This window comes from Felis catus, chromosome A3, assembly GCF_018350175.1.
Source record: "Felis catus isolate Fca126 chromosome A3, F.catus_Fca126_mat1.0, whole genome shotgun sequence".
In the NCBI taxonomy this organism is placed as follows: domain Eukaryota; kingdom Metazoa; phylum Chordata; class Mammalia; order Carnivora; family Felidae; genus Felis; species Felis catus.
This window is the reverse complement of record NC_058370.1, coordinates 30,194,869-30,218,196: the sequence shown is the minus strand read 5'-3', so window position 1 is coordinate 30,218,196 and position 23,328 is coordinate 30,194,869. Positions and strand designations below refer to the sequence as shown.

The 23,328-nt window shown below is 42.5% G+C and overlaps 1 protein-coding gene across 5 annotated transcripts in view; it reads right to left on the bottom strand.

Moving 5' to 3' along the window:
* ATRN (attractin) overlaps positions 1-23,328 on the bottom strand; it is a 162,539-nt gene that overhangs the window by 58,730 nt on the left and 80,481 nt on the right. For all 5 annotated transcript variants that reach the window (XM_019826774.3, XM_019826775.3, XM_019826778.3 and 2 more), the window contains exons 13-21: positions 21,560-21,681; positions 20,619-20,757; positions 18,570-18,760; positions 15,911-16,130; positions 14,476-14,661; positions 13,742-13,975; positions 7,443-7,580; positions 4,607-4,700; positions 2,438-2,490 (exon numbers count right to left, since the gene is read on the bottom strand). In XM_019826774.3, coding sequence (XP_019682333.2) covers positions 2,438-2,490; positions 4,607-4,700; positions 7,443-7,580; positions 13,742-13,975; positions 14,476-14,661; positions 15,911-16,130; positions 18,570-18,760; positions 20,619-20,757; positions 21,560-21,681 — 1,377 coding nt within the window. The remainder of the gene's footprint in view (positions 1-2,437; positions 2,491-4,606; positions 4,701-7,442; positions 7,581-13,741; positions 13,976-14,475; positions 14,662-15,910; positions 16,131-18,569; positions 18,761-20,618; positions 20,758-21,559; positions 21,682-23,328) is intronic.

The window sequence follows — 23,328 nt, the reverse complement described above, 5'->3', positions numbered from 1 at the left end:
GAACAGAGGACTTGAATGGATATTTCTCCCAAGAAGATATACAAAATGGCCAGTAAGCACATGAAAAGAAGTTCAACATTAATCACTAGGAAAATACAAATCAAAACCACAATGAGATACCACCTCACGCACAGTAAGATGGCTACTACAAAAAAAAAAAAAAAAAAAAAAAGAAAGAAAGAAAGAAAAGAAAAGAACAAGGGTTGGTGAGGATGTGGAAAAACTGGAAACCTTGTGGGAATGTGAAATGGTGCAGCTAATGTGGAAAACGGTATGGTAGTTTCTCGAAAAATTAAAAGTAAAATTACCGAATGATCCAGCAATTCTACTTCTGAGTACATACCCAAAGAGTTGAAAGTAGGATCTTGAAGTGATATTTGTACACCATGTTCATAGCAGCCAAACAGATCATGGCTATAATTCACAATAGCCAAAAGATGGAAGCAACCCAAAGGTCCGTCAACAGTATACATAAAGTGGAATATTAAAAAGGAAATTCTGACATATACTACAACCTGGAACAATCTTGAAGACACTATGCCAAACGAAATAAGCCAACCACAGAAGACAAATACTGTATGATTCCACTTATATGAGGTGCCTAGAGCAGTCAACACTATAGAAACAGAAAACAGAATGGTGACTGCCAGGAGCCAGAAAAAGAGGGAAATGGAGACTTGTTGTTAAGTTTATTTTTTACTGTTTAAGAAACTGCCAAATGGTTTGCCAGAGTGCCTACACCATTTTATATCCCATAAAGAATGCATGCATGAAGGTTCCAGTTTCCCATAGCATTGCTAAAACTTGGCATTGGGTATTGGCTTTGTTTTCCAAGATAGATACGGTGTAATGTACCAGATTACAAAAAATTCACTGATATGGTTTCGAGTTTCACATTTAACTGATCTTTAAGAAATAACCAGTTGTCTAGTTTTGGTATGATATCAAAGGATAGTATCCATAATTAACTGAAAAGGTTATTAAAATACTCCTTTCCAACTCTATCTGGTGAGGCCAGGTTTTTCTTAATGTACTTTAACCAAAGAGGTGTATTCAACAGACTGAATGTAGAGCAGAGGTGAAAATCCAGTCATCTATTAAGTCACAGGACTGACTTCTGATTCTAGTCATTCTAGGAGTGTGCCTCACTGTGGTTTTAATACACATACCCCAAATGTGTGATGTTACTAAGTCTTTTGTTCATGTTGGCCAACTGTCTTCTTTGGTGAAATGTCTATTCAAATCATTCCTTGTTTTCAACTTGAATTGTCTCCTCATTTAGTTGTAAAAGTGCTGTTTTTTTTTTTTTTTTTAATATATTCTGGATACAAGCTCCTTATCAAATACATAATTTGCAAACATTTTTTCTTCTCTGTGGCTTTTTACTTTTTAATGGTATTCTTTTAAATACAAGTTTTAACTTTTTATTTTATTTTATTTTATTTTATTTATTTATTTTTTTTTCAACGTTTATTTATTTTTGGGACAGAGAGAGACAGAGCATGAACGGGGGAGGGGCAGAGAGAGAGGGAGACACAGAACCGGAAACAGGCTCCAGGCTCTGAGCCATCAGCCCAGAGCCCGACGCGGGAAGTTTTAACTTTTGATAAAGTCCCAATAAATAATTTTTTCTTTCTGGGTGCCTGGGTGGCTCAGTCGGTTGAGCACCTGACTTCAGCTCAGGTCATGATCTCACGGTTTGTGAGTTTGAGCCCCACCTTGGGCTCTGTGCTGACAGCTCAGAGCTTGGAGCCTGCTTGGGTTTCTGTGCCTCCTTCTCTCTCTGCCTCTCCCCCACTCATGCTCTCTCTCTTTCAAAAATAAATAAAAATTTTTAAAATTTTTAAAAATTGTATTTCTTTTATGAGTTGTGCTTTTAGAATCATATCTAAGAATTCTTTCCCCTACACAAAGTTATGAAGTTTTTCTCATTTCTTCTAAAAGAGATATATGTGTATATATTTACATATATACACACATACACATACCATGTATATCTATATGTGTATATATATGTGTGTGTGTCACATTTATAGGTTCCAGGTGGACATGAATTTTGAGTGGATGCTATTCAATCCAGGAAAACAAGTACAAAATTAGAGTGGATATGCGAAAACGTTACTCCGTTTCTCTGGTTCTGTAACTTTGCCTACTATGTGGATTTTCCTATAGAAAGAAAATACATTTATCCATAAAAACCTGGCCCCTTTGCCAGATTTACCTTTCCCTGTAAGTTAATCATTAAATATTTTATTTATTAGTTCCTAAAGAGGTAATTAACATAAATGTAGTAAATGTGATAGAATGGAAACACATCAAATTAGGACACACCTCCATGATATTCTTATAGCACTTACCATTCTCAACCCATGTTAAAGTATGAAGTTTTATTGATCTATTTGGCCTTTAGACAAATATGAATTGTGAAAACACTTACAATAGCATGTTCCTTTGAGAGGGTTTCCCTGGTATCGATTTTCTACTTCACATCTAGGAGGATAAAAATGAAGATTATTTTCTATTGCTAGGTAAAACAAAATCTACATTCATTTTAAAATCAAGCAGATCCTTTTATATAAAACTAAACTGAAAACAAGTCTGAGTCTGTACAATTACATTCTTCACTGTTACTCAGATCAGGGAGCTTGATGAGAGTCTGTGTTCAGGTTCAGTAGTGATGACCCAGCAGTTCACACCACCGCCAACGAATAAACATTTGTCAAAGTGCAGGAGACAAATCCAAATATAATAAACCTAGATCCTTGGTTTTTTGAAAACACATAAAAAACACATTTTTACTTTTGTGTGGACTAAATATTCCTCTAAGACTGAAGTTAAAATATTTTTCAAATATTCATTTCTCACTTCCTTCCTCTTCTCCCTAAATAAAACTGATTCTGTTCTGTAAAAATAAGCAGGCAAAGGCTAAACACTGAGAATCACATTTATTTATTTATTTATTTGTTTGTTAAACCCTTGAACGTGGTTCACCAGTCTGAAGAAAAAAAAATAAAGTCTAATAAAAAAGAAATCATTACTCCTTCACTGAAATACACAAATATCATTTATGAACATCAGCAAAACCCAATCTCCCACTTCACAAGGTCATTCATACTGGCAGGCCCAGTAGCTAAGAGCTATAAGAAAGGGAGGAAAGCTTGGGTCAAGCACTCTTCTCAGATAAATAATACGGGATATTGTGTCCTTTGATCCCAGGTGATTCTTAGCTCTTGCTTGTATCTAAAATCTCTTTAACAGGGGTGCCTGGGTGGCTCAGTCAGTTAAGTGTCCGACTTCGGGTCAAGTCATGGTTCATGAGTTTGAGCCCCGTGTCGGGCTCTGTGCTGACAGCTCAGAGCCTGGAACCTGCTTTGCATTCTGTGTCTCCCTCTCTCTTTCTGTGTCTCCCCTACTCACACACTCTCTCTCTCTCTCTCTCAAAAATAAATAAACATAAAAAACAAATAAAATCTCTTGAAGAGAAAGTCTTTTACTGGACCTATACCTCATTTCATTATTGTACACCTGAGAAAAGGAGTCATTAATTTTGTTCTATTATATTTTTCTGTTTAAAGGAGCCTAGATCACAAGGCTAAACTTAACCTTTGATTAAACATTTCTTCACATACTAGCTTTAAGGCATCATGAAACCAGTAAATATGCACAGCAGTGTGAACTATAAAATGCAGACAGAGCAATTCTTTCCTTGAACATCACCAGCAAGGTCTGGGTCACTGGTGACATTATTACTACTGTTCTTTGAGGGAAAAAAAGTTCACCAATGATGTATTTGTTTGTATCAGCTCAATGCTGTGATACTACTATGCATTTCTCTCACTTAAGTCTCCTCTTGAGAACGAGTCAATCTGGAACACGTGTTTTATGCGGTTTTCTGGGGAGGCAGACAGGTATATACTTGTTGGGGAACAATCTCTTGTTTCATCTCACCAGGACACTAAAAACAATTATTGCTAGTCCCACTATTGATGAACAGGAAAACTGAGGCTCGGCTTGGTTAAGTGATTTGTCTCAAGAGCACCCTGCTCAGTGGAGGCTCAGCCAGGGCTAAAGCTCCATGTCTGTCTGACGCTATCTGCATCCTCATGGATGGGAACCCCAGACTCTTCCTTGGAAGACGTCTGACATACTTCACCAAGGAAAATGCTAGAATAAGGAGGGATGGGTTAAAGCCCTGAGGATCATCTCTACTATCAGACAACCAAAATGCTAAATAAAACACTGTCCTGGAATACCAGTTCTTCCAAATTTCTTGGGAAAGGGTGTAATCCCTGGATGTGACAAAAACTGAGTAGCGACTGAGGTGAAAAGATGAATCTAAGTCAGGAACCCAGGAAATGTCAGTGTCACTCAAACATAAAATGTGAACTAAAGAACCACTAAGGAACTGCTGCTGAACCTACGACCTCTTCAGTATGGAGGCTGACCAAATTAGACCTGTCTGAAGTAGAAAGGGCGAACTTCCAAATCCATCAACCCGGGGATCCCCCAGAGCCCATGACAACAAGGCACAGACCCAGCCTGCCTGGCTGTCAGTCACTGACTCCAGGTGTGGCCTGTGGCAGGGGCCCGAGGGTGTGGTACTCACAGCTGGCACTCGTCCCCCTTGACGCCCTTGGTGGTACAGAAGCACTTGCCCGTGTTGGTGTTACAGAGCGACGCATGCCCATTGCACTTGCACGCTGGGGGAAGGAAAAGGAATGGAGGTCACAACTGGCTTAAGAGATGACTACTATCACAGACTTTTCCTAAAACACGTAATTTTATCTGGATTGGATTTGATAGGAGAGACAGATGAAAATGAAAGCATTTAAAGGATAAGATTCAAGTTTTTCAGCTAATGATTTATCTCAAATAATGTAAAGGCAACATTAAAAGAACCAAAATCCAAGGACAGGAGGAAAGAGAATGCTGGTTCCCACTGCCATCTGAAGCAACCATTTTGATCTACTTTGATCTTTTTGACAGATGGATTTTCACTACTATGACTCATTCATTCAGTAAATATTTGTGAAGCATCTCCAGTATGGCGCTGGGTGTGGGGACACAGACACAGTCCCTGCCCCCACGGAGATGCTCTGAGGAATGACAGCCCCTGAGGGGAGGCTTGGTCTGGCCGCTCAGCCTCAGCTGAGGTGCCTGCTCCACAAAGGCTACGTTTCAAATCCTAACAGGGCTCAGAACTGGGGTGAAATTGCAATGGCAGGTCAGGGGCCCCGCAAGGCTCACTACCCTGGCTTCCACTTTAGCCTCTGCAGAAGACAACTCCTGTCACCTCTTCTTCCAGCCATCAACAAATCACCTTCTTCATCCAACGCATAAGTGTGAGCCAGGACACATTTTATACATGGGATGAAACAAGTCTTTCACTCAATACCTTTTCACTTTACACCTTGTTTTTCTGTAAATAAATTAAAGGCATTAGGGCTGAGGACAGGTGTACTTAAAATAAATCCTGTGAAGAAAAAAATCGCCCAAAGAAACTCACGAAACTGAATAGGGCAGCGGTTAAGAGGTTGGATGCTGGAGTCAGAAGCACGAGTGTTCTGCTCTTGGCTCTGCTGGGTACAGAGAGGAGTGGGGTGTGTTAGCAAGAAGCTCGGGCCTGACGTCAGGCTGCCTGGGCACGAGTTCATTCTCCCGCACTTAGCTCCTCTGTAAAGAGGAGCTTCTCTGGGCATGCTATTTACCTTCTCTAGGCCTCACTTTCCTTGTCTATGCAATGGGGATGAGAACAGTATCCACCTCACAGGCTAGCTGCAAGGATGATGGGAGGTAATATATGAATGAGACACGGTAAGCATTCAACAGATCATGGCTACTGTCCTTCATTCAGGACTACACAATTCTAAGAGGAAAACATTAAAAACTTGGTGCCACTCATAGTATTTTAAAAATCATGCTGTTATAGATTGCAGCTCTGAAAAAGAAATCTAGCTCTAAATGCTGGACAAGTGAACTCAAGCCCCACAAATGCCTCAGAGGATGTCATTTTTCTAAATGGCAGCTGCAGAAATGGGGATGATGGCACCTGGAGGCACAAGCAGGCCCAGCAGTCAGTCCCATGTCCTGGATGTGGTTCCCCGCATGGCCACAAGCCACAGTGAGCTTTTAGGCAGAATGCATGGTCTTGAAGATGATAAAGGTGCCTGAGGTCCGGTGCCCGAGGGGGGCCTCAGGCACAGCTTCTTGTGTACACTCCCCAGTAATGCCAGGTACTCTGACTGCTATTGAACAGATGAAGCCCAGTCATAATGAGAAGGAAACATATGTTTACTAAATACCTTTTAATCTGAGCAAGAATTTTTTACTTAAGAGTGGTGGGAAAGGGCAGTAGGAGGGTACTAATAACTGCCCACATCTACTGAACGCCCTGCTCTGACCACTTTCACCTCAACCCCACCCTATTCTCCCCATTTTACAGATGAGGAGACTGACCCCTGAGAGGTGAAGGGATGTACGGCTAAAATGCCAGCTCTCTCCTGGTTGCTCTGGGATCAGATTCTCAAGGGCCGTGCTAAGGAGTTTGGAGGTGAGATTTGGGAAGTGAGCAAGGATTTTCCTTTCTTATTTACTTTCCTGCTCAGAACCTGAAGGGTCTTCCCAATGGAAACAAGAACAAGCCAAAAAGCAGTTCATCATTTTAAATCCTTAAAATATACTAGAAGTGCTGAGGAGTCCTGCATCTGGTTAAAACCCTGTGTGTGGTTTTTGGGACCTGACCACAGCCCATGACCCACGTTTACCTCGCTGGCCTCCTGCACTGGCCTGGGTGGCAGTCTCTGAAGGGAGCTGCCGGCAGGGTCTCAGCCCCCGCCCTGTTCCACCCCCAGTAGGCCACGCTCTCACATGTCTGCATTTCTAGCTCAGGCGCCTGCATTCCCTCATCTCTTTATCTGACGTCTGGGGCAGACCTTCTTGCCTCTGCTGAGCCTCCTCAGGGGGAAGAAGGGGGTAGCCCTGAAGACACTGCCCCCGAGTTCAGTAAGGTCCCTGGCACTTTCCCACTCCCCTCCCATGCTCAGGGTCCCTTACAGGCTTCTGCTGGAGCCTGCTGTTAGGGGCTCTCCCCACCTCTGTGCTGATCCACCTGACGGTCATCCAGCATTCAGTCCAGGGGGGTGGAAACGGGGCGAGGGGACTCAGAGCTTTCCCGGGTTCAGGTTTAAGCCTTTTGCTTTACCCTCACAGTGAATGATTAAAGGCTTAACTCTTCCATTTTTGGCTCGTTGCTTTAACCAGCTACTCAGACACTTGGCAGCCTTGCTCACTCCCTCCCACGTTCAGCTGAGCTCCTGACAAGTATGACAAAGAAATGCAGTATCCAAAACCAAGTGGCTTTTTTCCTCCTAGATATTCAAGTCAAACAGAAGCACTGTGTTCTGCCTGCTTTGCAGTCAGTAACCCCGAGGGACGTGACTCACGCTGACATCTTCCTCCATTTGTGGGATCCCCGTAGAAGCCAGATATGCAGGTCTCGCAGTGCTTGCCTGTGGTCAGGTTCTCACACTTCTCACAGATGCTCTGATTAATGCATTTGCTGTGCCCATTGCACTGGCAAGCTGAAAGAAAAAGAATCTGAAGGGGCCTGTCCCATGGTAGAATAGGGTGGAGTCAGTTCCACGAGATTTACTTGCAACTGTCTTTTATTACCTTATTACCCCTAAATGCAAAATCATTCAAACTGGCCCACTAAAAACTAGTTTGAGAAATGAGATCAAAACATCCATATACACTAGTCCAGGAAATCAGAAATATACCACAGCAAGGTGAAAGTCTACAGCCATTAAAAAAATAATTTGCTCTTGTTTGTAAAATAATGTATGTTCACGAGAGTAAGTTTGAAGAACGTAAGGAAGGGAGGAAAATCATATTCAACTGCACAACCCAGAGATCACTGTGCACATTTGGAATTTTAGTTTCAGTATTTTTCCTATACAGTTCAACACAGTTTGTGCTCATATTAACACTCAATTTTGATTTTTTTAAATTTATAGCACGGTTACTTTACCACGTTGTTTCATCTATCATAAACCATAAAAAATTTCTTAATGCTTATTTATTTGTGTGAGAGAGACAGAGAGAGAGCTTGCAAGCAGGGGAGGGGCAGAGAGAGAGGGAGACACAGAATCCAAAGCAGGTTCCAGGCTCTGAGCTGTCAGCACAGAGCCTGACGTGGGGCTCGAACCCATGAACTGTGAGATGGACGCTTAACCGACTGTGCCCCCAGGCACCCCTACCAAACTTTAAATGGCAGAATGATTTCTATGAATCACAAGTTATTTAACCATTCCCTTATATCCTGATATTTAGTTTGCTTTCAATTTTTCTCTTTTAGAAAAATAACCACTTTATATATAAAAACATTTCCACAAGTGGAGTTAGTAAGATTCTTGATGCACACAGGACTTTACAACTAGAAAGGCATATAAAACCTGGACCTCTCAGGACTGCTGTTCACTGCAGATTCCAGTGGGGCCATCCACAGAGTGCATAACCTGTACCACTACAGATGGAAGACCTCATTCTGCAAGTCTGTCTTTTCCCCTCCAGCTCTACTGAGATACTACTGTGTAAGGAGTACAATGCATTGATTTGATACACTTATATATCACTAAATGATTACTACCGTAATGTTAGCCTTGCCTCATATCACATAATTACTATTGCTTTTTTGTGGTGAAGACATCTAAGGTTTACTTTTTAGCAACCTTTGCAGATCTCTCTTGGTTGACCAACGTGATACAGGTTTTCACCGTCTCGGCAACCTTCCACAGTCTTGCATCAGTTCTGTTTACCCACCTCTTTTCTTTCCTTTTTTTTTTTTTAATTTTTTTTTCAACGTTTTTTATTTATTTTGGGGACAGAGAGAGACAGAGCATGAACGGGGGAGGGGCAGAGAGAGAGGGAGACACAGAATCAGAAACAGGTTCCAGGCTCCGAGCCATCAGCCCAGAGCCCGACGCGGGGCTCGAACTCACAGACCGCGAGATCGTGACCTGGCTGAAGTCGTACGCTTAACCGACTGCGTCACCCAGGCGCCCCTACCCACCTCTTTTCTAATCCCTGCAGGTATTTGACTTGTCCTATACAGACTGCAGCTGAAAAACTTAAAAATGACTCTATCAGTTAGGAATGCACCAAGAATACTTGGTGTGGGATATACATGTTGTTCCTGTTAAGGTGAACAACTGTATAGATGTCAAAAGGGCAAAGTACAACACACACACAAAATGTAATACCTAAAACCATTTACCAATAAAAATCTGTGTTCTAGTTCAAGATAAAAAGTGAACAAATGTTTCTCTCTCTCTCTCTCTTCCCCTTCAAAATCCCACTGAAAGTACAGAAAAAAATGTAAAAACAAGCATAAATCAATCGGAGTATGGGATAAGAAGAAAAAGTGCTATCAGAAGTGTATTGAGAGATACTTTTGAAATACTGAACAATTTCTACAAATTATAAAACAGATAGTGTCAGGTATCTAACAGAAAAAGGGGAGTTGAGACATTCTGTCTCCTAAGGTAGAAGGCGGGGACAGGGAAAGTGACTAGATGCACTTGACCAACTGACACTTGAAAAATCCAACTGAGGCTGGGAGACAGAGCAGGCTTCAGGAGAGTGGCAAACAGTAGGAAGTATCTCGTGACCAGCTCTGTGTCTGTTCAACCTCACACAACATACAAAAATAAACCCAAAATGGATTGTGGACCTAAACAGAAGAGAAAAATCTATGAAACTTTAAAAAAGAAGACATAGGGGGTGCCTGGGTGGCTTAGTTGTGTCCAACTTCGGCTCAGGTCATGATCTCACTGTTCATGAGTTCGAGCCCTGCATCGGGCTCTGTGCCAACAGCTCAGAGCCTGGAGCCTGCTTCGGACTCTGTGTTTCCCTCTCTCTCTCTCACCCCCTCCCCTGCTCACGCTCTGTCTCTGTTTCTTGGGAAAATAAACATTTAAAAATTTTATTAAAAAAAAAAAAGAAAGAAAGAAAACATAGGAGGAGCACCTGAGTGGCTGAGTTGGTTGAGTCTGACTCTTGATTTCGACTCAGGTCATGATCTCACAGTTGATGGGACTAAGCCGTGCATCAGGCTGATTCTTGAGAATCAATTCTCTGCTTCAGATTCTCTCTCTCCCTCTCTCTCTGCCCCTCCCTCCCCCCAGTGCATCACTCACTTTCTCTCTCTCAAATAAACAAACATGAAAAAAAAGAAAACAGGAGTAAATCTCTGTGATCTTGGGTTAGTTAGGCACTGATTTCTTACAGTACCAAAAGCACATGGGATAAAAGAAAACACTGATACACTGAACTTACAAAATTTAAAACTTGTGTATTTCAAAAGATTCCACCAAAAAAGTAAAAAGAAACCCACAGAATGGAAGAAAATATTTGCAAATCATATAGTCAGTAAGGAACTTGTATCTAGAATTCACAAAGAATTTTACATGTCCATAAGAAAAAGACAAATAATGCAATTTAAAAATGGGCAAAGAATTTGAATAGACATTTCTCCAAAGAAGATGCAAATGGCCTGTAAGATGCTCAACTTCATCAGTCATGAGAGAAATGCAAATCAAAACCAGTGAGATACTGTTTCTCACATACTAGAATATCTGCAATCAAAAAACGGACACAGGCATTGATGAGCATGGGGAGAAATCTCAACCTTTTCAGACTTCTAGTGAGAATGGAAAATGGTGCCACTACTTTGGAAAACCCCGTGCCCATTATTCCTCATTCCCACTCCCAGCCCTAGTCAACAGTTAAGCTATTTTTTTTCTCCGTATATTTGCTCTTTTTTGGCCATCTCATATAAATGGTATCATAATAATAAACAGTCTTGAATCTGACTGGTTTTACGGAGCATGCTTTTGAGGCTCATCCATGTCACAGAATATAGTACTCTGCTCCTTTTTGTTGCCTAATAGTATTCCATCATATGGATGTTTCACATTTTGTTTATCCATTTGCCAGCTGACAGACACTGGGTTATTTCCACTTTTGTCTATTATGAATAATGCTGCTATGAGCATTCACCGCAAGTTTTTGGGTAGACATATGTTTTTAATTCTCTTGGGTATATATTGGGCCATATGACAACTCTATGTTTAACTTTTTGAGGAACTGCCAAACGGTTTTCCAAAGTGGCCGCACCATTTTACATTCCTTCCAGCAATGTGTGAGGGTTCCAATTTCTTGAATGTTGTTGAGCATCTTTTCATGTGCTTATTGGCCATTTGTGTATCTTCTTTGGAGAAATGTCTATTTCAATCTTTTGCCCATTTCATAATTGGGTTGTTTTTTTTTTTTTTTTTACTGTTGAGTTTTAAGAGTTCTTTATGTATTCTGGACTTTAGACTCTTACCAGATACTGTATATGATTTGCAAATATTCTCTCCCATTCTGTGGGTTGCCATTTCACCTCATATATTCCTGATATTAACAAAAATGCATAGATTTAAATATTTCATGAACTAAACTAGTAGATAAGAAACAGAATTATAGATCCTTTGACCTCTTAGAGAGGAAAAAAGGAACACAGCAAATTTGTTTGGTAGACAAAAAAAAAAACACAAAAACTGGTTTCTTATTTTACATTTTCCTGCTCTTTTCCTTGTCTGAGAATGACTTCTTTATATCCTTTGCCCACTTTTTCTGTTGAGCTTACACATTTTTTTCTTCCTGGAGGACAGAGGTTTACATACTCTGGATGATAATCTTTATACTGCAGATATTTTCCCCCAGCCTATTTCTTGCCTTTTACTGTTACTTAGGGTGGTCTTTCCCTTACAGAAGTCCTCACTGCCCTGTTGCCAGTGGCACCGTGTGTCAGACTCTTGGAGAAGTTCTTACCCACTAACCTCCTGGGGTCTTTGCACCTAATCTCTCCCAGCTGTTCTGGAGGCCCATCAGCACATTCTTGAGTATTTACTGACAGTCTGAATCAAAGGCCAATTTCTCAGGGTTGATTTCTCAGGACACCCTTCCCAACTCATGGTCTATTCCTTCTTGACCAACCACTGGAAGGAAGGGGGAGGAAGGGAACAGAGGGAGAGGGGGAGGGAGAGCAGGCAGGCAGGCTTAATTTTTCCTCTTCTTGGGGCCCTTCCCTCCCCCTTCTCCCTTTTCTTAGAGCACTTCAAGGAAACCTGTTTTTACAAATCCTTTCTCTTCTCCTTTAACATGTATATGTATGTAAACCTTTTCAAAAACCTAAATAAACCTCTCATCAGCACAACAATCAGAGGAATTTTTTCTTAAGGGCCTGGGAGCCATCACTTTGAAATGTAAACATCAAGGAAGCCAGCACCCTACCTCCCTGTCACTTTGGGAATTTAGTCTGGGTGCATTAGTGGCAAACTGTAACCAGCTGCTTGCTGTAAAGATATAAGTAGCTTACATACCTATTTAAAAAGGTGAGCTTTCTCAGGGCACCCGGGTGGCTCAGTCGGTTAAGCGTCCGACTTTGGCTCAGGTCATGACCTCACGGTTTGTGAGTTCAAGCCCTACATCAGGCTCTGTGCTGACAGCTCAGAGCCTGGAGTCTGCTTCAGATTCTGTGTCTCCCTCTCTCTCTGACCCTCCCCCACTCACACTCTGTTTCTCTCTCAAGAATAAGTAAACATTTAAAAAAAAAAAAAAGGTGAGATTTCTCGTGGTTTTTGCAATCTCATTAGTGGATTGCCTCTAAGGTGTACCACTGGTGTACGAGTCTGGTTTAATGCTTATTCAAAATAAGACTATCTTCTTTTTTTTCTACATTTGTGAAAAGGAATTTCTGGGTTGGCAGGAAATTTCTTTTTCATTTTTCCTCTAACAATTGCCACAATGTATTTTTCAGTAAAAAGCAAACTAGAACAACGGATATCATATTAATCCTATATAGCATAGTATTTTCTATTTTTTAAGTTTACGTATTTATTTTGAGAGAGAGACAGTGTGAGTGGGGGAGGAACAGAGAGAGAGGGAGAGAGGGAGAGAATTCAAGCAGGCTCTGTGCTGGCAGTGCAGAACCTGATGAGGGGCTTGAACTCATGAAACTATGAGATCATGACCTGAGCTTGAGTCACAAGCTGAACTGACTGAGCCACCCCTGTACCCCAGTATTTTCTATCTCTAAAATAGAAATTGGTATGTCTGAAGGTATCTATATTAAACCATTAAAAGTTTTTACCTCTATGAAGAACTGGACCTGAGAAGAGGAATTCCAGCTTTTATTTTATCTACATCTGCAGTATTTGTTTATAATGAACATACTTCATTACTTCTGTAGTGAAAGCAAAACACCTCACTTGAACTTCTGTGTTTTCACTGACATTGAAAATATTTTTCAGGGGCACCTGGGTGGCTCGGTCAGTTGTGTCTGACTCTTGATTTCATCTCTGAGAGTCATGATCTCACGACCATGGGATTGAGTCCCTCGTCAGGCTCTGCGCTGGTGGTGTGGAGCCTGCTTGGGATTCTCTCTTCCTTTCTCTCTGACTCTCCCCAGCCTATGCTCACTTGTTCACTCTCTCAAAATAAATTAAAATAAACTTAAAAAAAAAATCCCAAAACAAAATTAGTTTAAAAAAAAATATTTTTCATGCAAAACTATTTCTCCTAAAATGATGTTATTTTTTTCCTAAAGGAAATTCATATAAATAACATAGCTTTCAAAGTTTTATTCTTTATAAATAGGCAGCGAAACACTCGATCTTGGGCACTCAAGACAAATTACCTGGACAATGAATGAAAGACCAGTTGTATCTGCTGTCCTCCAGGCACATGCTGGAATTGAGAAGGGGCTGCGGGTAGGAATTTCCCACAGGGGCCTGAGAAGGCATCTTCACTGGACCTTTATAGGAGCCTTCTATGCATTTCCCTTTGCCAGTATTGCTGGGGTCAGTACACCAGCCGCAGCCTGGCTGCTCCAAGCAATGGCTACAGGTACAGTAGCCTGAACAATTTTCAGCTGTAAGAGGGCACAAGTTACAATTCACTAGCACAATTCACTAGGTTGCTTTGAATTCGTTGTATTTAAATTACCCTTTTTAAAAACAATTACCTTTTTTTTTAAAACAAACTATTCAACTTCTGTCAGTCAAGACTCCTATTCTAAAGTGACTGTTTAAATGACACAATAAATTTAAAGAGCCCAATATCTTGCCCAACACAGAATAGGGACTCCCCCCCTCCTCTCTCAATCCCAGGATGTTGAGGGAGAAAGGGACCTTAGTGGTCATCTACCAGAGACCATTTATTTCATCAATCAGGAGAGTAAGGTGTGGAGACGTTGCACGGATGAAGCAGTAGGATACTGAAGCTGGGCAAGCTGCTTCTGTGCTCTGTGGTCTATCCCACAGGGCTTGGTTCTGCATGAAGGTTCTCCTCCGGCAGTCTCAGCCTTGTCCCTAAAATGCTCAGGGGACGACAGCGCGGCCCCACAGCAGGAGCGGCACCCTTTTCACTTACGGGGGCAGCTGCTCATGGTGTACCACTCCATACACTGGCCAAAAGGGAAGGAGGCCACGTAGGCGTTGGAGTCCACGCACTGCTTCATGTTGCTGCACCACATACACTCTGAGCTGCCACTGGTGCACTCTCCACACGCCGTCCGCAAGGCACACGGCGTCCGGCACTGCTTGGCACTGTGGTTCGCTGGGAAGCAAACCCAAGAGAGACACTTAGAGCTCCCACCACGTTGGCTGAGATCAAAAAGGCCTGTCAGGGTGGGTTGTGACCCATTAGCGTGTCACGACATCAATGCAGTGGGCTACATTAAATGTAAGGGGAAACAAAACACAGAGTCACCATGTACTGGTTAGTCAAGTATACTCATACACTTGGGGGGTAAAAAAACTCTTTCTTTTCAAAGAGCCTTAAGGAAAGACATGAGGGAACAAGCTAATCTTTCCATAAGAGCAGTGGTTCTAAAGCTCCTTACAAAATATGGGACCCAGGATATTGAAACCCACCTCAACATGAAAACTTGTATCTTTGTGTATTTGGAGGGTAGAAGGAGCACAGCATTCATTAAATGCACCAAAGCATTCAGGACCCAAAAAGGCTGAGAAGCTCCCCTACAGGAAGTTTAGAAACCGTATTTTAAGGGGATTCTTACAGGGCTATGCGTTCTCTTCTACACCTGGGTACTCTTCAGACAACTTACAGTACCTTGCTAAAATGAGACACTATGTCAATGCAGTCCAGCCTCCCAAAAAGCTCCCACAAAATTCCATCTGCTGTGTGCGTCCCTGCGTCCGTCCCTCTGCAGGAATACGACGCTTGCACGTACTGCAGAGGCTGCCCCCAGGCCTGCCTTTGGGAAGCTTGACTGTAGCCCAGAGGAGAGACCCCAAACCCATGGGGAGCCTGAATGTAGCCCAGAGGAGAGATCTGAACCTGAGAAGCTACTCAGGGTGTGCTCCTCGGTACTCTCTCACAGCTCTAGCGTGGTTCAGGTTTGCTTCTGCTGTCACGTAACCGCTCTCCTCATTTTTCTGTCTACTGTCCCTGCAGTGACCTGCTTGCTCTTCTGATCTTTTCTTTGCATTCTTGTTCTCTCTTCCACAGCATTTCTTTGCCAGCACCAAGACATCTGCCTGTCGGAGCAAATTCTCAACACTTTTTGTGGTCAACACACCAATCAATCTCACTGTAAATGAGAGTATTAGGCTCTTTTGAATAGAATTAGTGATTTTTGTTTATGATTATGACTCACACTACGCAGAGCCAAAGACTATTTCCTTCTGCGTTTAAATTCTGGGTGACACTCTGCTTCATATGCTTGAAACCAATACTCCATCTGTTGCTCGTGACTATCTCACACATCTCAATATTTAACTATGCCTCCTACAGTTTCTCTTTCAGTGAGCTTCCAATGACAATCATTCACCCATACACTTACCAGGCCTTTCGCAGACACTACCATTGAGTGGGTTAATGCAGGTTGCAGCCTTCAAGCCCCGAGTACTGGGTTCTGACAAGATTCCACAGAATCCAGCATCACTGGGCTCAGACGGCATCCACTGTAGCAAACTATTTGTGAATGGGGACATATCTTCCCAGCACCAGTAGGACACATTGATCTTCCGAAGGCCAACCCATGGGGTTAAGGTGAGCTTGGACTGCAGGCAAAAGAGACACAGCTATGTATAAGCAATGTCTTGAACAAAACAGGCTTCTAGATAAAAACCACTAAGTTACATATACCCACAGATAAAAGAAAACCTCCCTATCCTGACTGAGCCACGGCAAAATGATAGGACAGATTATCATTTTTAATGTTATATATCATCCCTGGCACTTCAATATGACCATTTTACAAAGGACAGAAATATAAGTCAGAGAAGATATAAAAATTTTCATAGAGATTAACAGCAAAGAGGCAATAATAATTCCCTAAAGTACTATACCCTATGGCAAATGTTACACAGAGATGGCCATCCCCCAACCTCGGTTTAAATGATTACTTATGCATAAAAGCATCTTACCAATATTTATGAAATACTGGTTATATGCTTATCCTTGGATCATTAACTAAGCTTGTGTTGGGGCTTTGGCCAGTTCAGATGATTGAAGATTTGTACTTTCAAGCTGGGGAGTACTGCCTGGCACTGAATTTTCTAGGGAATAAGAGGACCTCTGGGAGTCTCTGCCATCTTCTGCTCTATTAAAGTTTTCTTCTTGTTACAATTTAAAACAATTTTTAAGTCGAAGTATACGCTTTAGTCCAGAAATGAAAGATATTCCTAATATTGGCAGTTACAAACAGAATGTACAATGTATTTCCATTTTTGAGAGGAAAAAAATATATGTGCCTGTTAAAGATGTCAAAGAAATAAACATACCCAGAAGCTATTTTTAGTTGTAATAAATGATATTTATTTTGATTTTAATGCTAGCATCTTCTAAATTTCCTTTGCAATATGCATTTTTTAGGGAAAGAAAGCTAATTAGAATTAATACCTTTTAAAAGTCCTTCAATTTCTTCCTCTTTGGCTTCAGGATAGAATTCATAGCAATCAGCATTATACACAAGGCCTCTCTGGATTTGATACCTCGTGAGGCCCGGCCACAGGACCTCCCTTCCCCCTAGCCCGCAGCCAGCCATGCAAACATACCTGCAGCTCACCCCTCGATCTCCACATCTTGCATGTGGCGGTACAATATAAAGATGGTGTTTCCCTCTCCACCTTCCCAACTCTCTCATCTTCAGAGATCACCTCTCTGGCTGTCTATCAGCCAGCCTCTGCCCTACAGGCTAGGTCCAGCGCTCGCTCTCGTTCTTCCGTGCAAGCCTGGGATTTAGGTTTAGACTCACGCCTATGGAAGCACATTTCACTACAGTTGTCTTTTCACCTGTCAGTCTCACCACAAGACTGTGAATTCCTGTTGTACAAATGTGTTCCCAGCAGACCTGGGAGCTATGCAGAACCTTGTGGAGCCAGAAAACTGGAGGAAGAGGGAAAAGGTACCAGAAGATATATCTGTGGTCAGCTGGCAGAGCAGGACCCTTCTAGCCAGGTGTTCTTTCAAGGACATTGACCTGGGGGTCCCTGGTAATGTGGAAAGCTGTAAGCCATCAATTCTCTGAGGGAGTGACTACAGGTAAGACCGGCCAACAGCCAAGGACAGAACAGAGGAAGAGGCCCATTTCTGGGGCTGAGGAAAAGAGAAACAAATCTCTGATGGAGATTATGCAATGTGAAAAACCCTTCAAAATATCATAAAACATAAAATGCGGCCATAGTGTTCCCTGAGATAACCACATTTATAATGTATTGCCAGTGTCTGAAGTGTCCATGCCATACCAAAGCCGCACTGGAAAAAAGACCAACTGGAGAAAAGTAAAATACTATAGGGCCCCTCCCACCAGTCACACAGCAGGTGGTATACAGAGGCCAATGTAGCCAGGACCCAGACCACACTTTCCATGTTTTTCCCTGAAGGGGGCTGCACCCAACAAAGTGCTGCTCATCCCTCTCTAGACAAAATGTGTTTGTAGAATATCAACTACGGGTCACCTGAGGGCACTGGGAGGACAGGAAGAGAACTTGGGGCTTTCTGGGCTCAGAAACGTTTGATAAGAAGGTGCCCTCTCCTTTGGAGCTGGTCAGACCTAAGGAAGACCCAACAGTTCTTAGGGTGATTACCATTAAATATTACACACTGTAACAATACCTGAAACCTGACAGACTCCAGTGGCTTCCTTCAACCTAGCTAATCGGTAGTGACATCCCCTTTCCCTCTCCCCCAGCAGAACCCAGAAGCCAGGATGAAAGCATCAGCTGATGTCACAAGGTTATGTGACACACGGCGCTACTCAATATACGTGTAATTATCCCTCTGTCTTACAATCTAATAGATATGACTTACAAAATGTGAACAATTTTAAGGTAAGAAAGAAAGCATCAAAGGAAGAGCATCTGATCGTGCCAATCCAGTCTCTTACTATACTCACACACTAGCACTCTGCGTGACAGGTACATCACAGGGAAGCTGTGTTCGTGCTCTCAGTGGAAGGGTGGGTGGTAGAAACTTAAGTTCTGAGGATGTTAACTCACCATGCTCTGTGATGACTGCATTATTCGCAGCTGCTTAAGGACAAATTCTACCTTCTTCTGGGTTGTAAGAGAAGCCAAAAAGGCATTGTGGTTCCTACAGGACAATTTAGCATTGTCATAATTCTCCTTGGCAGTGGTAATTTTCAAACACGAGTTTCCGACCAAATGCCAGCCAATGCCACAGATATTTTCTTTTGTAAAGCGGGGGAAAAAGAAAAAAAAAGAGTTTTAGAAACCACACAAAACCACTACATTACCAGTCTGAATCACCGGAAACCTAGAAGGTTTTTGCAATTTGAATTCCACAGTACTTCACTAGGATATGGTGACGGCATCCAACCCATCACTAAGGACCAATACAGAATAGAAGAAAGTTAGACTTCACCAGTCCTATTTCCTGGATCTCAAGAGGCATACTCTAAGGTCAACCCTCTATATCTTGGAAGAAAAAATCTTAGGTGCCAGTGCTCAATTTCTAAACTCCTTTTTGACGAACAATTAGAAACAAGACTAAAATCCTAAGTGAAGAGCAGAAAAATAAATATGCACAATGGAAGGATGGGGAAGAAAACTGTGGAGTGTGGAAATGAGTTGGTGAGTAAGACTACAGTCTTCAAAAGCTGCACTATTTTCACATCAAGTGGAAAGGGCACAAATCAAGGGCACAAAACGTTCCCAAAGTGAGGTGGAAAGATCCTTTTCAGGAAAAAACAAAACAAAACAAAACAACAACAAACCCAAAGTGATACAGCTGCAGCACATGAGGCAAGACAGGAATCTACTTCTGCAGTCACCCTGAACCCACCCAGTTCAGCTCTGTGCCCTGCCCCACAGAAGCTCTGCACGCTTCCTAAAAGGGCACAGCAAAGCAACTTTGCCAGAAGTAAGTTCCCTGAAGAATGCCACCAACAATGCCCGTTACCAGTCAGTGAGGTAAATGGAAGGTGCCATGGGAAAGGGTTCATTGAAGAGCAGATACAGACTTGTTCTTGCAGGGTGCCTGGGTGGCTCAGTCGGTTAAGTGCCTGACTTCAACTCAGGTCATGATCTTGCAGTCTGTGAGTTCGAGCCCCACATCAAGCTCTGCTGACAGCTCAGAGCCTGGAGCCTGCTTCGGATTCTGTGTCTCCCCACCCCTCTCTGCACCCCCCAACCCCACTTATACTCTGTCTCTCTCTCTCAAAAGTAATAAACGTTAAAAAAATTAAAAAAAAAAAGACTTGTTCTTCCAAGTGTGGCATCAGTGTCACTACTCGTTAAAATCTAGATTCTAGAGCCCCACCCCCGATGTGTATGAGAATCTGATTTCTGACAAAATCCCCTGCAGTGCACTGAAGTTTGAGATGCCATGAGATAAAGAACGAGAAGCTCACACTCATGCAAGATGAATCAAATACTTCCAAAGGACATTCAAAAGGGGCCAGGCAGACCCTGTTGCCCTGGGCATGCTTCAGCTGCTGCACAGAACCACAGATGTACCCCTTTTGGGAAATCGTGGTTGAGCAAACGTATCATAGAACTTCTGTCGTGGCTGGCCAGCCTGAGGCCCTCAACTCTTCATTCCAAACCTTAGAGGCCATAAATTGAGATATTCAGGACTGGAGATCACCCTAGGAGGTGCTGCTGATAAAGGCATCTCTCTTCCTTCTTGTCAGAAGGTGCTGACAATCTAATCCCAGTGTTCAGGAAGAACTATTCATAAAGTGCCCCTCAGACTGACTGGCTGCCAAAATTGCTGCATTCTACTGCCAGGTGACCACAACAGAGGCGAGCAGAGACAATGCAGCAGGTTCGAAGATACGGAGCCAAACTGTCATTCCATTCCCCAGAGCAGCAGATGATGCTTTACTTTATCTCAAAGCACAGTACGAGCAAATGCTTAAGAACTGTATTTTCATTAAAAAAAATAACCACAATTATGGTACGGTGGATGAATGGTTAAAATGAGTTTGTTTCCTGTGCTGGGTTCAATCTGGACTGCACAGTATGGGGGGCGTGTGTGTGACGTCTCTGGACCCATGCACATCAAGATGCCCCTACAAGGCCTACCAGGCAGGGCGATGCACTCCTGATTCCGGGGCTCCCACTGGCAGTTCTGGTCCAGGGCACAGCTCCTACAGCTGGTCTTCTTGTTACAGTAGTACATGGGGTTATCCTTGGGGCAATTCTCGTATCTGGAAATGGAGATCTAGAACACAGTGGACAAAAGCTTTTCTCTTAATCCCCGGTCAGAACTCATGGTGAGGACAAACAGGATGTTAAAATCAACAAAATTTTAACTGAGGAAGCAAACTGCAAATAAACACACAAATAAGATGCAGGTGAATCAGGCCTGCAATGGAAATAGGGTGCTGAAATCTTCCGCACAAGGACATGCCTTGACCCAGCAAGGAGGCAAGGTGCTCTATTTTAAACACCACTCTTCTACCTGCTCATTTGTGAAATGGCGGCGTTCAACCCACTGCTTTTCAAAAGCCTCCCAAACAATTTAAAACTTTCATATTTTATGAACTGCTTTGTGGAATAAACTGTCAAAAACTATAGAAGCTGAGTCATTCTATTATTTTTTGCCCTAGAACCTAAAAAAGGAGATTCTGCAAAGTCGCCTGACTCACCTTCAGTCTCAAGTTCTAAAACTTGCTCCCAAAAGCTTGCACAGGTAGAGTGAGCTCACTCACACCAAACATCTAGCGCTTAGCTACAGTCATGCCTCTAAGGAGTAGGGAGTACACAGAAGAATAGTCCTGCTCTCTTCTAAAACACTACACATCAACCCTTGTGGCCAGCAGGACCTTTGAAATTATGATGCACATAGCAGCCCTTCCTAAAAGAAAACCTAAGCAATATAATAAAATCCAAATCCACACCAAAGGTTTTAAAAATAAGTCTGGGCCAGTATTTGTACCATACACACTAGTCTTACACCTGACCCCCCCCCCCCCCCCGGGGACCCTTTCATCCTCTGAAATCCTTGAGAAACGGCCCCTGACCTGGCCTTCCGTGCAGCTGTGGTTCACAGGGACACAATGGTCATTGCACCAGTGGCAGTCGTTGGTGTTGGCTGTGCAGCTGTAACAATCAGTGTGCTGGTCGCATCTGTCATGGTCAAGAGCTACGAAAAGAAGAAAAATTCATCAACTGTGACAGCTCCTCCTCAGAAAAATCTGAGACTAAGGTTTTTAAAAAATGTTAACAAGGGATGGGAAGTAAAATAAGTAAAACGGGCAGGAAAATATACTGGTGTGCTCAGGTTAAAAGAATATTTAGAAATAAGTAAGAAGTTTAAAGAAACACTCTTTTGTAAGCCCCCTACTCCCATAGAAAGTACACAGAGGGGGGAAAACAAAGATATATTCATTTCATTCAACGATAATGAGATATAATGGAAGCAGGTCAGGTTCTCTGAATACTTTTTTTCCCCCAGAAAAAAAGCAGCTAGCAATAGAATGAACACCAAGAGCTGTCGAGGACCCAAACAAAGTACTCCAAACCACTCCAAACCACTCCTCCTAGCTGTAAATGCAAGGCTAATCTGGGCACAGGAAGCAGGCAGCACCACAGAAGCCCAAAGGAGGCACCAGGCTGAGATACATTCTGTACGCATGTATGTAAATCTAAGAGTGTTAAGTTTGAGACCCTCTGGGCTACTGCAGACCTGCTGCATCTCCTGTGGACCCCTGACAGGCCAAGGTCAGCAACAAAAGAGAGCCCATACAACCATGCTGCTTCATCTGTTGATCCACTTGCGAACATGGCACATGATGGAACCCATGGACAAGACAAGGCAGGGCCCACCCCCACGAAGCATGCTCCTTGGGTTGCTGATGTCCTCCTCTGGTCATCGCCCCACGGACTGGGCCCACACAGAAAGAAGAGTGACCAGGGATATGACGTCTGAGATAAGCTCACAGCAAAGGGATTCATACTGAACCATCTAAGGTAATTAAATATTATTTTCTATAATCATGTACATTTAATTTGAACTTTTAAAACCTGGATTAAAAAAAAAAAAACCCAATTTCACAGATTTTATCCCTTTGAACCCTACCAGGTTCTGGTCCTCTCTGTTCTTCAGCGCTCACTGGGAAGTTGCCTGGGTGTCCTTTTTGAGGATTTATACTCATCTTAATTTGAAGCATTCCAGGATAGTAAAAGCTGACTCTATCCACCATAACCCTCATGGTAACATGCTACACCAACTCTAACAGTTAAGAAATTCAGTCAACATTCTTTAAGTTAATTGAAGTGAACAAATACTTTGCAGAGACATTTTTCTTACTTTTAAAGGTAGGATATTACCTCACTTTATTACAGATATTATCTCACTGTATTACACTGTGCTGTAAGCCAGAGCAAAACCATAAGAAGCTAAGCAGACAAGATGAAGAAAGCCTGGAAAACATTAAGGGGTGGTTCTAAAAGCTAGGACCACTGGTCATCCTCAGCAACTCTCTTGCCTTGCTATCACTGCTGTGCCCAACTAGAGAAGCTACAAAAGAGTACTCTGCAAAGAGAGCAACTCTGCCTCTATCCACTAGAACAATCTACTCCAACATAGCTTTTCTGGGTTGCCCCTCTTAGTCTCATCCTTAACATCAGAACTGCATAATCTAATATGGTAGCCACTAGCCTCATGTAATTTTTTAAAAATTTTTTTAAATGTTTATTTATTTCTGAGACAGAAACAGAGCATGAGTGGGGGAGGGGCAGAGAGAAAGGGAGACACAGAATCCAAAGCAGGCTCCAGGCTCTGAGCTGT